General features: G+C 36.4%; 1 protein-coding gene across 1 annotated transcript; it reads right to left on the bottom strand.

The window, feature by feature from the left end:
- Positions 1–475: 475 nt before the first annotated feature.
- Positions 476–13,961, bottom strand: LOC123527496 (39S ribosomal protein L47, mitochondrial-like). The gene is made up of 5 exons (XM_053523473.1): positions 13,768–13,961; positions 10,277–10,374; positions 8,466–8,526; positions 5,847–5,943; positions 476–1,209 (listed from the first exon to the last, which is right to left on the bottom strand). The coding sequence occupies exons 1-5, from the start codon at positions 13,863–13,865 to the stop codon at positions 787–789; spliced, it is 777 nt and encodes a 258-aa protein (XP_053379448.1). The 5' UTR covers positions 13,866–13,961; the 3' UTR covers positions 476–786.
- Positions 13,962–14,244: the final 283 nt, after the last annotated feature.

The raw sequence follows: 14,244 nt of genomic DNA, 5'->3' as shown, positions 1-14,244 counted from the left end.
CGACAGGCAAGGGAACTACAGGTACCATTTTTTAAGTCTTTGGTATGAGGTGATTGAATCCACGACCTCCAGCACTCAAAGCAGATGTTCTACCACTAGGCTATCGGGGCAGTTGAAGTTTCGATTCAATTCCCTTTGTAGGTATTGAGATACCAGCTTACAAACAAAAACTTAGCCAAAAATTGCAAAGTCGAAAAAGGAAAATGATTCTGCGAAAAGCAAAACAGAGTTATGGAACCTCTGCAGTAAAAGTCAGTTTGAAATAGTAATTAAATGTATCAAGTTTCAATCCATTTCTTCAAGCGGTTACTGAAATACTGAACCAAATTGGGACGCCAATGCTGATGCCAACACACGGGTAATTCCAATAGTTCTTCCTAATTTTCAAGATAATAAATGCCTCGTTCATAGTCTGTGCTACTAACTGGTCTATAGTTTGACACTAACGTCCATGGTCAAAAGTCAAAACTTGAAGGAAATATTACAAAAATTTATTTTCAATGTCATGTAATAAAGCACTTATTGAATATAAAGTAATTAAATAAGTGTATACTACAGAGAAGTACAACTGGTGTTCACACTAATGAACAGTATTATAAGAAATGTATGAACTCCGGTGTTCAAAAACATGGTTGAATACTGGTATCTCCTTATACATTATAAAACATAGATGAACACTTATATTCATAAAAATCGATGAAAACGTAACCTGGATAAACACTGGTGTTCATAAACATGGATAAACACTGGTGTTCTATGGACGAAGAACTGATGTTCCTGTTTAGACTATCTTCCATCTCGACTAACATCTTTAAGTTCTGTAGTTTGTTTGAGATATTCTTCTAATTTATCTCCAGAATGGTCAGGAAATTCAGGTATTTCTTCCTCCTCCATTTCAAACTCATCAATAAGTTCTTTCCTCTTCTTCTGATGCTTTCTGTTTTTATAGTTTCTCTGTCGACGATATTTTTCTTCATATAAAGCTAGATATTTTCTCATCCAAACCCGATGTTCTAAATGCATTAAATTGAAACGTTCATTTAAATGTTTTGGAATATAATGTTCCTTTGGTGTTCGTTCGTATGGAAGTCCCACTGCATTGCGTGTAACATACTTCTTAGGCTCATCTACCTTTCCTTCTTCTAATAAATGATAAGCAACATTCCTTTCTTTCACAACATCTAGCAAGTTTTCCATGCTCTCCTCAACCTGAAAAGCGGAAGAATGCTTTTGTACATAAAATTATAAACGGCATAATAGCTAATTATTCAAACTTGGGTTACCTTATATGTGTGCACACAAGACACTGTAGGCCCCCATCTCCATTCACTGTATGCATATTTTTTTCAAAGCAAAGGGACATAACTCTTATCTGGCTGTGTGAAAAGCCAATTAAAGCTCAAGATGAAAACAGTCACATGCTACATAACGACAGTAAAACTATGCAGAACAATTTATGTCCAAATGTAAGACCTCTGACCCCTAAGTTTGACCTTGACCTTGAAGCCAGCCCTCTGAAACATGCACTCTGGATGTTGCCTCGATGTGGTGAACATTAAAGCCCAGTTTCTTTAAAATCCTTCAAGTAGTTCAAGTGATACAGAGTGGACACCAAACAAAGTCATTTGACCTTTGACCTCTAAGTGTTACCTTGACCTTGTAATCTAAGTAAAAATGTACCCACTTCAAAATAAAAATACTGCCGTTTATAAACAAAATCATAACCAAAATAAAATAATTTTTACTGAATTAATTCACAGTGCATGCAAAAGCACTCATACACTCATACACTAAGTCTGCTGGTGGCAAGTGATTCTGCCTTTGTGACCAGTGCAGACTAAGATCAGCCTGATGGATCAGTAAAAATATTCAGTGAACATCCCTTTAAATAATGAATGGTTTTACCCAAACTGAATGATGGACCATTCTATTTTAGAAATTTAACTGGCTAAAGGATAATGATACAAGGTATAAAGCATCCATACACAGCACCTTTATCCAAATGCTAGTAATTTTTTGCTAGAGAAGATCTGATCAAGTTTGCATTGCTGGATTTGTAGTGTGGCCTCTTACCACTGCCATTTGTTTTAGACCTTTATCGGATCATATTCCTAGGCAGTCATACATTAAATATCTTACCAGGTTAGACATTGCTTAACTTAAGTGACCATAGAACTGGTGTTATAATGATATGAGCCATGCCATGGGAAAACCAACATAGTGGCTTTGCGACCAGCATGGATCCAGACCAGCCTGCGCATCCACGCAGTCTGGTCAGGATCCATGCTGTTCGCTTTTAAAGCCTATTGGAATTAGAGAAACTGTTAGCGAACAGCATGGATCCTGACCAGACTGCGCGGATGCGCAGGCTGGTCTGGATCCATGCTGGTCGCAAAGCCACTATGTTGGTTTTCTCATGGCGCGGCTCATATGGTCCTTGACTTTATTATTCATCATTAGCACCCATTACATGCCCATTTAAAACTTTGAATGAAATGCTGAAAAAAAAATACAGATGTCGGAATATAATAAGAGCTGTCACAGGAGCCAATTTACAATATGGTCCACATATACATGGCTATATACAAACATGGATAAAATAATGACAAAATAAAACACACAAAGTTATATGTTATCAGAAAAATAATATGAGAATGAAAGATTATATACAATACAGGACACTGTATTTAATAACTGAAGTAACTATTTACAATGAAAATGGAGAGAGATGGTAGAGACAGTATTTCCTGACATTTAATTGCAATTATGACTTATTGTACTGTCAAGAGTATTGCCACTGAAGGTACGATCTTTTAAATTTCTCCAGGGTGTCTGAAGAACGTATATGTTTAGGTATGTTATTCCAGATAACTGTTCCAGAGTAGTGCAAAGATTTGCAAAAAAATTCTTTTTTTGGCATAGGTACTACTAGTTCATCATTTTCTCTAGATCTAAGTTCAAGATAGGATGTTTGCTTTTGAGTAAATTTTGAAGTAAGATAATTAGGACATTGATCATGAATCATTTATATACTAGGACTGCTTTTTTGTATTTAATTCGGTCAGAAAAAGTCATCCATTTCAATTTTGTAAATAATTCAGCAGATGGGGCATCAAATTTATTGTCAAGAATAATTCTTGCAGCATGTTTTTTGAATTTCAAAACAGTTTCTAGAAGCTTGTCACTGCAGTTTCCCCATATAGTGCAGCAATAATCAAGATGTGGCAAAATATAGGCATTGAAAAATAGCTTTCGGGAGTGTAAGTTTTGGAAAGATTTTATTCGTAATAGAAGATATATGTATTGCATTTTTTCATGGTTTGTTCAACCTGATACTTTCAGTTTAGATGGTTATCAACATGCACTCCTAAAAGTTTCTCAGTGGATGAGTATGAAAGTGCTTGATCCTGCATTTAAATATTATTACAGGTTGTGTGTTTTGTTATTTTACTGTTGTTATATGAGGCAGTGATGTACATAGCTTTTGTTTTAGATGTATAAGGAAGCATTGAGTTATCAGTGCACCAATTTTCAATAGTGTTTATATCAGCCTGTAGTGTATTGTGTACTTCCGTTATTGATTTACCCGAGGCAGATATTGATATTTTGATGCCGGGTAGAGAAACTGGGAACATCTGAGGAAACTGGAGCTGTCACTGGAGTGTTTAATGACTCCAATGTGGATGAAAATACCGGACAATAGCTTCATATGATGTGGGTGATGATGTGGAACAACTACTTTAAATCTGAATCAAATCAAGTTAGTAATAACTGAGATAGAGTGGAAGCGCAAAAATTTTCAACCTGAAATTCTGAATAAAAAGGGGAGATAAATCATGAAATACTGGGCACTAGAGATATGGTTCTTTTGTCATACAATGTTAGTCATGATGTTGAACAACTATTTAAATTTTGATTCAAATCCTCTCTTTTAACAACAGAGATATAGTGAAAATGCACCACAATCAACCTTGAATTCTAAGTAAAATGGGGGCATAATTCATGAACTAGATGCCCATGTGCAACATGTCGAGCCCGTTAGCTGTCAAAAGGACTGGGAGTTGCACACGACACTGTCTCATTGAGGCAAACATTTATGCCAAATAAAAAAAAGATTGCAAAAGTTACAATATAAGTTATTTGTAGTAACAACAAAAGGAAGTAAAAAAAAAAAATTTGATGTCAATACACAAAAATCCTAACCAGTAGAGACAGGTCAAAATACACCTCAAAATTGGATGTAACATGTATGTTGTACTACAGAAAAGTGGTCTTGATTTTTCCCTACGACCAGTAATAAAAAAAGTTAAAATATAAGCTATTTATAGTAACAACAAAGGGAAGTAATTCTAGATTCTTGTGCATGACACTCCATCTCATGATGGTGAATAATTGTGCTATGTTACATCAAAATCCCTCTATGCATGAAGAAGAAATGCTCCGGACAGTCATTCTTGTATCTGACTTTGATCTCTAAGTGTGACCTTGACCTTAGACCTAAGGACCTGCTTTTTGCGCACGACACTCTGTCTCATGGTGGTGAACATTTGTGCCAAGTTAAATCAAAGTCCCTTCATGCATGAAGAAGAAATGCTCCGGACAAAGTCATTATTGATTTTGACCTGTGACCTCTAAGTGTGACCTTGACCTTTGAGATAGGAACCTGGGGTTTGCGCATGACACTCTGTCTCATTGAGGTTAACATTCATGCCAAATATAAACAAGATTGCTTCATGCATGTCAAAGTTATGGTCTGGACAAACAAATCCGGACGGACGCTTGCACGCACTGACGCACCCATATAAACCGAACTGCCATTTGGACAACTATGTCTTCGCTACCGCAAGCGGGCTCGACAAAAATTGGTGCCAGAGTTATAGACCTTGTTTCATAAGATGTGGGTGATAAGGTGGAACAATTATTTTAAGTTTGAATCAAACCCATCAAGTAATAATTTAGATAGAGTGAAACTGCACCAAAACTTTAACCTGAAATTCCAAGTAAAAAGGAGTGCAAGAGGTATGGCCCTTGTGTCATATCATGTGAGTGATGATGTGGAACAACTATTTTAAGTTTGAATCAAATCCTCTCTGTAATAAGAGAGATATAAAGAAAACGCATAAAAATCTACATTAAATTCTAGGTAAAAGGGGTCAACAGCTGCTATCGTTATGGACCTTGTGCCATATAATGTGGGTGATGATGTGGAACAACTACTGTGAAACCATTAATATTCATGGGAAACTAATTTTCGTGGATTTTGTGTTTGCATAAATCCACGAAATTTAATCCCAATGAACAAGTAAAATTCCCATTCATTTTATTATCAAAAGTTGAAATCCACGAATTCATATCCCCACAAACTTGCCGTTTTGACCAAAACCACGAATTGAATGCCCTCAAAATTACATGATTTTACAGTATTTAAAGTTTGAAACAAATCCATCAAATAATTTCAGAGATTACGAGAAAGTGCATCAAAACTTTAGCCAAGGTGCAGACTCGGAAGTACGCCGATGCCAGGTCCAGTAGTACAACTTTTCATAATTTATACAATCAAGCTAAACAGGGTGATTTTTTTCAAAATTCAAAACCAGTATAGGAACATACCCTGAAAGGTAATCTCATGATTTCAAAGATAGGTATGGAGTTTAAAAACATCTGTCATATAGTTTATATGAAACCTACATATGAAACCTAAATCGTACACACATGAGTAAAAGTCATGTCATATTTTGGTGGGGTGTTAAACGACACTTCTGAAAAGTTTAAAACTTCCACCGAGATTTCTAAGTCAAAGCTCTACTACTGGAAAAAATTCCGATAGTCAAGTTTTAAAGATATACCTTATCTATACGTTCAGGATTTGGTAAGGGTTCCAATGCTTCATTATACATGTGCTCCATTGTCAATAACACATTCCTTTCCTTCAGCAGGACATACCTTCAAAAAATAATATATTACAATGATGAACCTATCATACCATTCATGTTACAGGGACATTAACATCCTGTATATGTTTAGTTTTATGACATCTAGTATTATATACCTACAAATTTTTAGTCTTTAGTAGACAGTGCCATAATATCTGTGCTTTATTCAAGATGCATTGACCTGTTTTACATGAAAACATGTTTTAGAAAGTTCTACAGATATCTTTACTATCTCTTAGCTATGTTAAATGTATGGTATACACATCCACAATGGTGCATAAAATACCATAATTCCATATTGTCATTAAAAAATTAATTTGAATCTTCTTTTGCCAACAAACAAATTTATCCACAGTGACTATTATTGTTTTTGTTTTCGTTGGGTTTAACGCTGTACCGAAAAGTAGGGCCATATGGCGACTTTCCAGCTTTGATGGTTGAGGAAGACCCCAGAGGCCCCTACGAGCATTTTTTCATCATGAGCTGGCACCTTGGTAGAATCATTGACCTTCCGTAAGCCAGCTGGATGGCTTCTTCACATGAAGAATTCAATGCACAGGGTGAGGCTCGAACCCACATTGGTTACGGGCAAGTGATTCTAAGTCAGCGACCTTAACCACTTGGTCATGAAGGCCTGATTAAATCGTACACACATGAGTAAAAGTCATGTCAAAATTTGGTGGGGGTGTTAAACGACACTTCTGAAAAGTTTAAAGCTTCAACCGTTGTTTTGGATCAGGATCAGCCTCATCATCTTGCTCCCTCTGTTTTCATTTCATAATGCCATGTACACAATAAAGTACAGAGTAAGTATTGTAAGCCCAAAAGATTGTGATAATCTTTGTTATCAACAACGATAACCTTTTTATTTTTTCTCTTGTTTATTAAGTATCATTAAATACATGACTCTGTATAACAAGAGGGTCATGATGACCCTGAATCGCTCAACTGAGTAATATGAGCTACATGTTTCAAATGTCAAACTGATGATAAAATATTAAGAAAGTCAGTAGGTCACATTCATGGTCAATGAAATTCAGTTTTACGATTTGGGTGCAAAACTGTGTAAGTCATCAATATTTCAAGGCTGTATCTTAAAAAACAAGAAAGTAGGTCAGTAGGTCAAGGTCACAATCAAGTGACACCATATTACTTGGGGTCATCAGGTTATTATAATTAAATAGTCTTGGAAATAGAATCAGATCATTTTTTAAGTATTTTTCCTATATAACTCACATAATAACTAAGTGACCCCAGGGCGGGGCCTCTTTTAATCCCAGGGGTAAAATTTGAATAATTTTGGTACAGGACTACTAGACAATGCATCATACCAAATATCAAAAACCTAGGTCGTATGGTTTCTGACAAGAAGATTTTTAAAGCTTTTTCCTATATAAGTCTATATAAAACTTGGGACCCCCAAGGCAAGGCCTCTTTTCACCCCAGGGGTAAAATTTTGGTTAAGGACCATAAGATAATTCTACAAACCAAAAATCAAAGGTCTAAGAGTTGTGGTTTCAGATAAGAAGATTTTTAACCTTTTTTTCCTATATAAGTCTATGTAAAACTTGCGACCCCCGGGATTTAACCCTAGGGGGATAATTTGAACAATCTTGGTAGAGGACCACTAGATGATGCTACATACCAAATATCAAAGCCCTAGGTCATGTGGTTTTGTACAAGAAGATTTTCAAAGTTTTCCCTATATAACTCTATATAAACCATGTGACCCCTGGGGCGGGGCCACATTTGACCCTAGGGGGATAATTTGAATAATCTTGGTAGGGGACCACTAGATGATGCTACATAACAAATATCAAAGCCCTAGGCCATGTGGTTTTGTACAAGAAGATTTTCAAAGATTTCCCTATATAACTCTATATAAACCATGTGATCCCCGGGGCAGGGCCATATTTGACCATAGGGGGATAATTTGAATAATTTTGGTAGAGGACCACTAGATGATGCTACACACCAGATATCAAAGCCCTAGGCTCTGTGGTTTTGGACAAGAAGATTTTTAAAGTTTTTCCTTTCGATTGCCATGGCAACCAGACTTCTGCATGGAATTCAATTCTTTGAATAATTTTGAAAGGGGGTCACCTAAGGATCATTCCTGTAAAGTGTGGTGTAATTCTGCCCAGTGGTTTTCAAGAAGATTTTTTTAGGAAATGTTGACGGACGGATGACGCACGACGGACATTGAGCGGTCACAATAGCTCACCATGAGCCTTTGGCTCAGGTGGGCTAAAAATTGCCAGTCCATAGCCTCTGATATTGACTGGCTTGTAGTTCAAGACTACATTATCCTACGCTTTCAAAGCCTATTGCAATTACAGAAGTTTGCAAACAGCATGGATCCTGACCTGACTAAGCGGATGTGCAGGCTGGTCTAGATCCATGCTGTTCACAAAGTCACTATGTTGGTTTTCAAGGCGCGGCTCATTAATATATAAACTGAAAAATATTTAGCAGTGTGTCGCATGTGAACTATAGCCCTAAGAAATTTGTTCAACATAACTAACTGTTTACCATAACTTGTGAAGATCTTGGTTGCTTTTTATTCTCAATTCTTCTTTTCTCCATGGTCGACCTATAATGAAATAAAAAAAACAAATTCACTCATTAATTACATTTATTATGGAAAATAACATTTGTATAAATAGGAAAATTTGAGCTTTATATAATAAATCAGTAAAATTCAGGTATATAAGGAAAGTTACATGTATACCTGTACCCAACAACATAAATATCACAGTTATCTGGCCACATCTAATTACAAAGACAAAGGTTATAAAACTTAATATGGATATCAGTCTAACCATTACCTGCTAAATTTCTATAATGAACTTCCCCGTCTTTCAATTTGGACAGTATCATTAACTCTTAAAAGGGGTGTTTACCAAAAAGATACTGAATGAATGGCGAACAGTGCAAAATATGGTAAGACTGCATGGATACGCAAGCTGATCAAGATATAGACTGGTCATAAAGGCAGAGTAAACTGTGACCAGCAAGAACAGGGTTAAAAACAAGCTGCACCATGATAAAACCAACAATTATAACATAGTGCGTTTGCGACCAGCATGGATCCAGGCCATCCAAATGTTCGCGAATGGTTTCTCTAATTGCATTAATTAGGCTTTGAAAGCAAACAGTATGTATCCTGACCAGACTGCGCAGACGCGCATGCTGGTCTTGATCCATGCTGCTCACAAAGCCACTATGTTAGTTTCCTCATGACGCAGCTCAAATGAGATTGGGAACCTAAGAATGCAGCGTTGCCATTGGTGAATTTTGAAATTGAGCTCAGAAACAACCAATTAGATACTAGAGTTTTGAAACTGGTCTCCAAACTTAGTGTTAGAATCTTATCTCCAGGAATGATGAAAAATACTAAATAGTGTCATTCAGTTACACTTCAGACTGTCTACCAGTAAGATTAGTAATAGGAGCCGCACCATGGCAAAACCAACAAAGTGCATTTGCGACCAGCATGGATCCAGATCAGCCTGTGAATCCACACAGTCTGAATCCATGCTGTTTGCTTTCAAAGCCTATTGCAATTAGAGAAACTGTTAGCAAACAGCATGGATCCTGACCAGGCTGCGCCGATTTGCACTGTGATGGTTTTCCCATGGTACGCCTCATATGTATTTAGTTAATCAACTTAACAGAGGTGTCATTAGATGAAACTGTGTTTTACATACTTCATTTTCTTTATGTCAACAAATCAACATAAAGAGCAGAAAAGATTTTTAATTTTTAAATTTGAAATCATGTTAAAAAAACAACTTGGAACAAATACAAAGAATAAGGTTTGTTCAGATTAACCTTTAGCTATATAAATTGTCGTCTACTGGAAATGTCCTCTGCTAAAATTGTAAAGTTCATTCAATTTGCTCCAAAATTGGAAGAAATATTGTCAGAGTAGCAAACAGCTTGGAACCTGATCAGACGCCGATTTAATCGGCGTCTGATCTGGTTCCAAGCTGTTTGCAAAGGCTGTTAAATTCGCCTGCAGCAGGCTAAGGATAAAAGAATCACATTGACTCAATGTGTGAGTTTGTTTGCTTCGAGTTTAGCAACATTTTTCAACAATGTTTCAGTTATGTAACTGCGAACAAATAGCCTTACCAGTTTTCCTAGATTCTGTACCAGTACAAACCTGTTCGCCTCAAGAAATGTGCGAGACATGACAAGTGTAAAACTTAAATAAGTCAACAATATAATAAACACAATTTAACTTCAGAACAGTCATTTACTTCCAAAAATTCAATCTGTTATAGTTTTTTCATGTTTGTACATTAAAGTCATTTTACAACAAAATATGTCATACTCACCTACTTTTATTTCCTCGTTATCAAAATTATCATCATCAAAGAACTCATTCAAACCACATCTCACAGCACTAGTGTGGACAGAACATGATCCTTGAACTCTAAAAATAAAGTGTTCATATTACCGCATTTACCAGTCTATAGGACAATCCTTCTGTAAAAACAGGCTCCATTCAGTAATTTAAAATCAGCAGCATTTTGTTATTTTTTGTAAATTAAGTTGAGACACGCTTACCTCAAAATTCCGGACATTTTCAAGTCCTGTCCCAAAAACAATTGCACAAAATATCATTTTAAACCATTTTTAGCTGCACCATGACAAAAATGACATACTGCATTTGTGACTAGCATGGATCCAGACCTGCCTGCACATCTGCGCAGTCTGGCCAGGATCCATGCTGTTTGCTTTTAAAGCCTATTGCAGTTAGAGAAACTGTTAGCAAACAGCAAGGATCCTGAAACAGACTTCACAGATGCACAGGCTGGTCTGGATCCATGCTGTTCGCAAATGCACTATGTTGGTTTTTCTCATGGTGTGGCTCATTTCTGTTATCTTGAACTATAACGCTTGATCCCTCAGAATTGCAGATACTGAGTTTCAACTGTACTTTAGATAATAACAAGAGCTGTCACTAATGGTGACAAATGCCCGCGCAGCACCTTGACCTTTGACCTTGACTGAAACTGAAATTTTATACCCCATAATATAGAGCTTTTAAATAATTTTTCAGTACTTAAACTTCCTTAAAAGACTTTAAACAAGACATGAAATTAACATTCAGAAATCTGGTCTACACTAAGACACAAAACGTGTCTTTGCAATACTGGTCCAGTGGAATAAAACTAAAGCTGAAAATGAAACAACACTGAAGAAACAGCATTACGGACAATTCTACATGGATCCACAGTGATAAAATCCTAGTATACTGTATATGCAAGTTAGAAACTAAATATCGCTATTACAGCCACTAGAAAATAGAGAGCAGTTAAGTGAGCAGAAATTACGTGTCATGGGACCAGTTATTAGACCAAGAACTACTACCTGGAGTATTTAAATCATGCAAATTAGTGTTAATGTCAATATCCTTATTTGTAATCAAATAACACTAGTATATTGCAATTTGATGCACACAAGATTGCATAATCATGTGTACTCTATGTATATAGACTTTATGTAGATATATGTTACTTTATGTATATAGCATAGTAACAAAAACAAAGTTCCATAACTCTGCAGAATGTTTTTCTGAAAGAACCAAACATGCGCAAGTAAGGTTGGTAATCATCACTTGTGTGAAGATTCATTAAACTGTGTCAAGGGGAGTAGGAGAGTTGGTGCACACAATATTGTGTCTACAAACAGATGGACAGAGATACAACCTGAAACCATATACACCCCTTATAACTTTGTTGTACGGGGGGTACAATAAAGTTAGAACAGTAATGGTCTAGGACACTCTAGAGACCGTGAACTATGGAGGCCAGACCTTTTTTATCGTTTTTGGAATACGCAAGCACCAGCAGAATTGAGATGTTGTCAGAAACTGTGCTGATGAAGAAAAATTGAAAGTACTGTAATGTATGATCCCAATTTCAAAGTAAATAACTTGAACATGTTGAATGGTTAATAAGTTAATGTCCTGACACAAAATATGACGGAAAGTTTAGAACTTTTACCTGAATTTATGACCTTGACCTTTCACATACAGACCCAGTTCATGTGCTCTGCACATCGTCTCAATGCCACCTACCTCATGCCAAGACTGAATCAATAACTTGCGTTATAAAGTAAACCCTACGAGAGAAAATACTAAGGTCCCTACTGGGGCTCGAACCCTGGACCTCGAGATCTGTAGATGGACACTCTTACCATGTCACTAAAGGGTTTACCCAACAGCAAGGCTGTTGGAAGTGGCATATAAACCTACTATCACTACACTTCTCCCCCTTTACATTTCAGAGCTTATCAGCTCTCCAGAATGACACTCCATGCCCACCGCATGAGTTGGTCAAACACTTCTGACACCATTAAAGTAAACACTGGGAGAGAAAATACCAAGGTCCCTAATGGGGCTTGAACCCCCGGACCTCGAGATCTGTAGGCAGACAGTCTAACCACGTCGCTAAAGGGTTAACCCAACAGCAAGGCTGTTGGAAGTGGCCTTAGTCCAACTACTCTGAAGCGATCCTAGGAAATATTTAGATAATTTTTAGATATGGGCAATATCCCCATTCGTGTCAAACATTCGAAAGACCAAAATAGTTGAAGCAATTTCCAATGAAATTTTCATTGCTGCCAACGCTTTACATGCTATAGATTTAAATGCCGATTATTTCATGAATTGGCCATAAATTCAAATAAAACTTACATGTTTTGAAAGGGGATTCAATTCCTCACTGATTTATGCCAAAATTATCAAATAATATCTAAAATTACGAATTTTCTGGTGATTTAAACCTATGCATGTACCGTACACGATTAACGTTTACTGTGTCTACAGTAGACTACACACCAATATGCGCAAGCGCTAAAGCCAATAACATTACATGACTGTATACTGTGATTTATCTTCCATATTTTGGTCCTTCAAACTTTTGATGTTTAGATTGCCCGTCACAAATATAAAACAAGGCAGTGGCTACGATTACGGTACCGTAATCCTAGCCTCCGGTTCTAGGATTACGGAAGTTCCGTATTCCTAGACAACCCTATGAGGATAGGCTAGGATTACGGAAGTATTTAAGAGACATAAAAAATATGTTAGGACATGCATAAATGATGTTGTAAACTTCTTATTTCACTTTATTAAAATAGCGATTTTTGATGCCTGCCTTATATTGTTATCTATCCGCCATTTTGGGTTAGTATAATCTTAAACGCTATATTAATGGCGGCCCGCGGAAATATTATAGAAATATGAGGGTAAAATTTAGGTTTAAAAAAATGTTCTGTATACTTCGATTTTTTTTTTATTTATAACCATATTGTATGTTATTAAAGACCATTTGTGTTGATTTGATGACAAAAATTGCAGGTATATTAATATATGAAACATAGATAATTCTGTAATATTTCCGCGTGCCACCATTAAGATTATACTAACCCAAAACAGCAGATCGATAGCACGAAATAATAGTGAAATAAGTAATTTTACAACATCATTTATGCATGTCCTAACATATATTTGATGCCTCTTAAATACTTCCGTAATCCTAGCCTATCCTCATAGGGTTGTCTAGGAATACGGAACTTCCGTAATCCTAGAACCGTAGCCACTGCCATAAAACAATCTGAACGTCAAATTATTTTGACTAGAAGTAGCCTATTAACCTACTATCACTACATTTCTCCTCTAGGCACAAATTATGATGGATGCACAGACAGATAGAAAGTCAGACAGACAAATGCTATTGCATAATACGTCCATTTTGGCAAAACACACGTATAAAAATGTGTCCGGCTACTGCATTGTCCGATTACCAGCGCAGTATACCTGAATAGAGATCTTGTTAATGGGTGAGTTGTAGACAGATTCAGCTGGATAATATTTTTCGCTAATGGAAACGCTCTAGCAAAAGTAACTCGTAACATATCGGTGATTTTTGCAACTTGGAGAAAACTTAATTTATTTTCATTTTGCCGGCCAAGGTCATCATCTGAATTGATAGGCGCTTACTATTTTAATTAGCGAAATGAAAAGGAATAGAGTAGAGATCTAGTAAATGAATCGGTTAACAGTTTGCTATTGAATCATTCCAATACAACCACAAAAGGAGAAAAATCAATAAAAACACGTCTTATTTGAGAAGGTTAAGGTCATATGTATGCCACTGCAGTGCAGTGCTACCAGTGATACACCACCAGCACCAGTACAGTACAGTACTGGTTGGGAACCATTTTCCGGACACATTTTCATATTTCGGCTCCATTAATTCTTAAAAAAATATTTGACATAAATGAAGTCCATACT

The sequence above is a fragment of the Mercenaria mercenaria genome, chromosome 14 (genome assembly GCF_021730395.1).
Source record: "Mercenaria mercenaria strain notata chromosome 14, MADL_Memer_1, whole genome shotgun sequence".
Lineage (NCBI taxonomy): Eukaryota > Metazoa > Mollusca > Bivalvia > Venerida > Veneridae > Mercenaria > Mercenaria mercenaria.
The sequence above is the reverse complement of the archived record's forward strand: the minus strand, read 5'-3'. Positions and strand labels throughout refer to the sequence as shown.

Excerpts from the sequence above, each read along its gene's own strand:
- LOC123527496 (XM_053523473.1), bottom strand. The coding sequence starts at position 13,865 with ATGTTACGAGTTACTTTTGCTAGAGCGTTTCCATTAGCGAAAAATATT. Across the intron at positions 8,527-10,276 it reads TAACGAGGAAATAAAAGTAG|GTCGACCATGGAGAAAAGAA; the intron begins GTGAGTATGACA and ends ATTTCATTATAG. Across the intron at positions 5,944-8,465 it reads CAAGATCTTCACAAGTTATG|GTATGTCCTGCTGAAGGAAA; the intron begins GTAAACAGTTAG and ends TATTTTTTGAAG.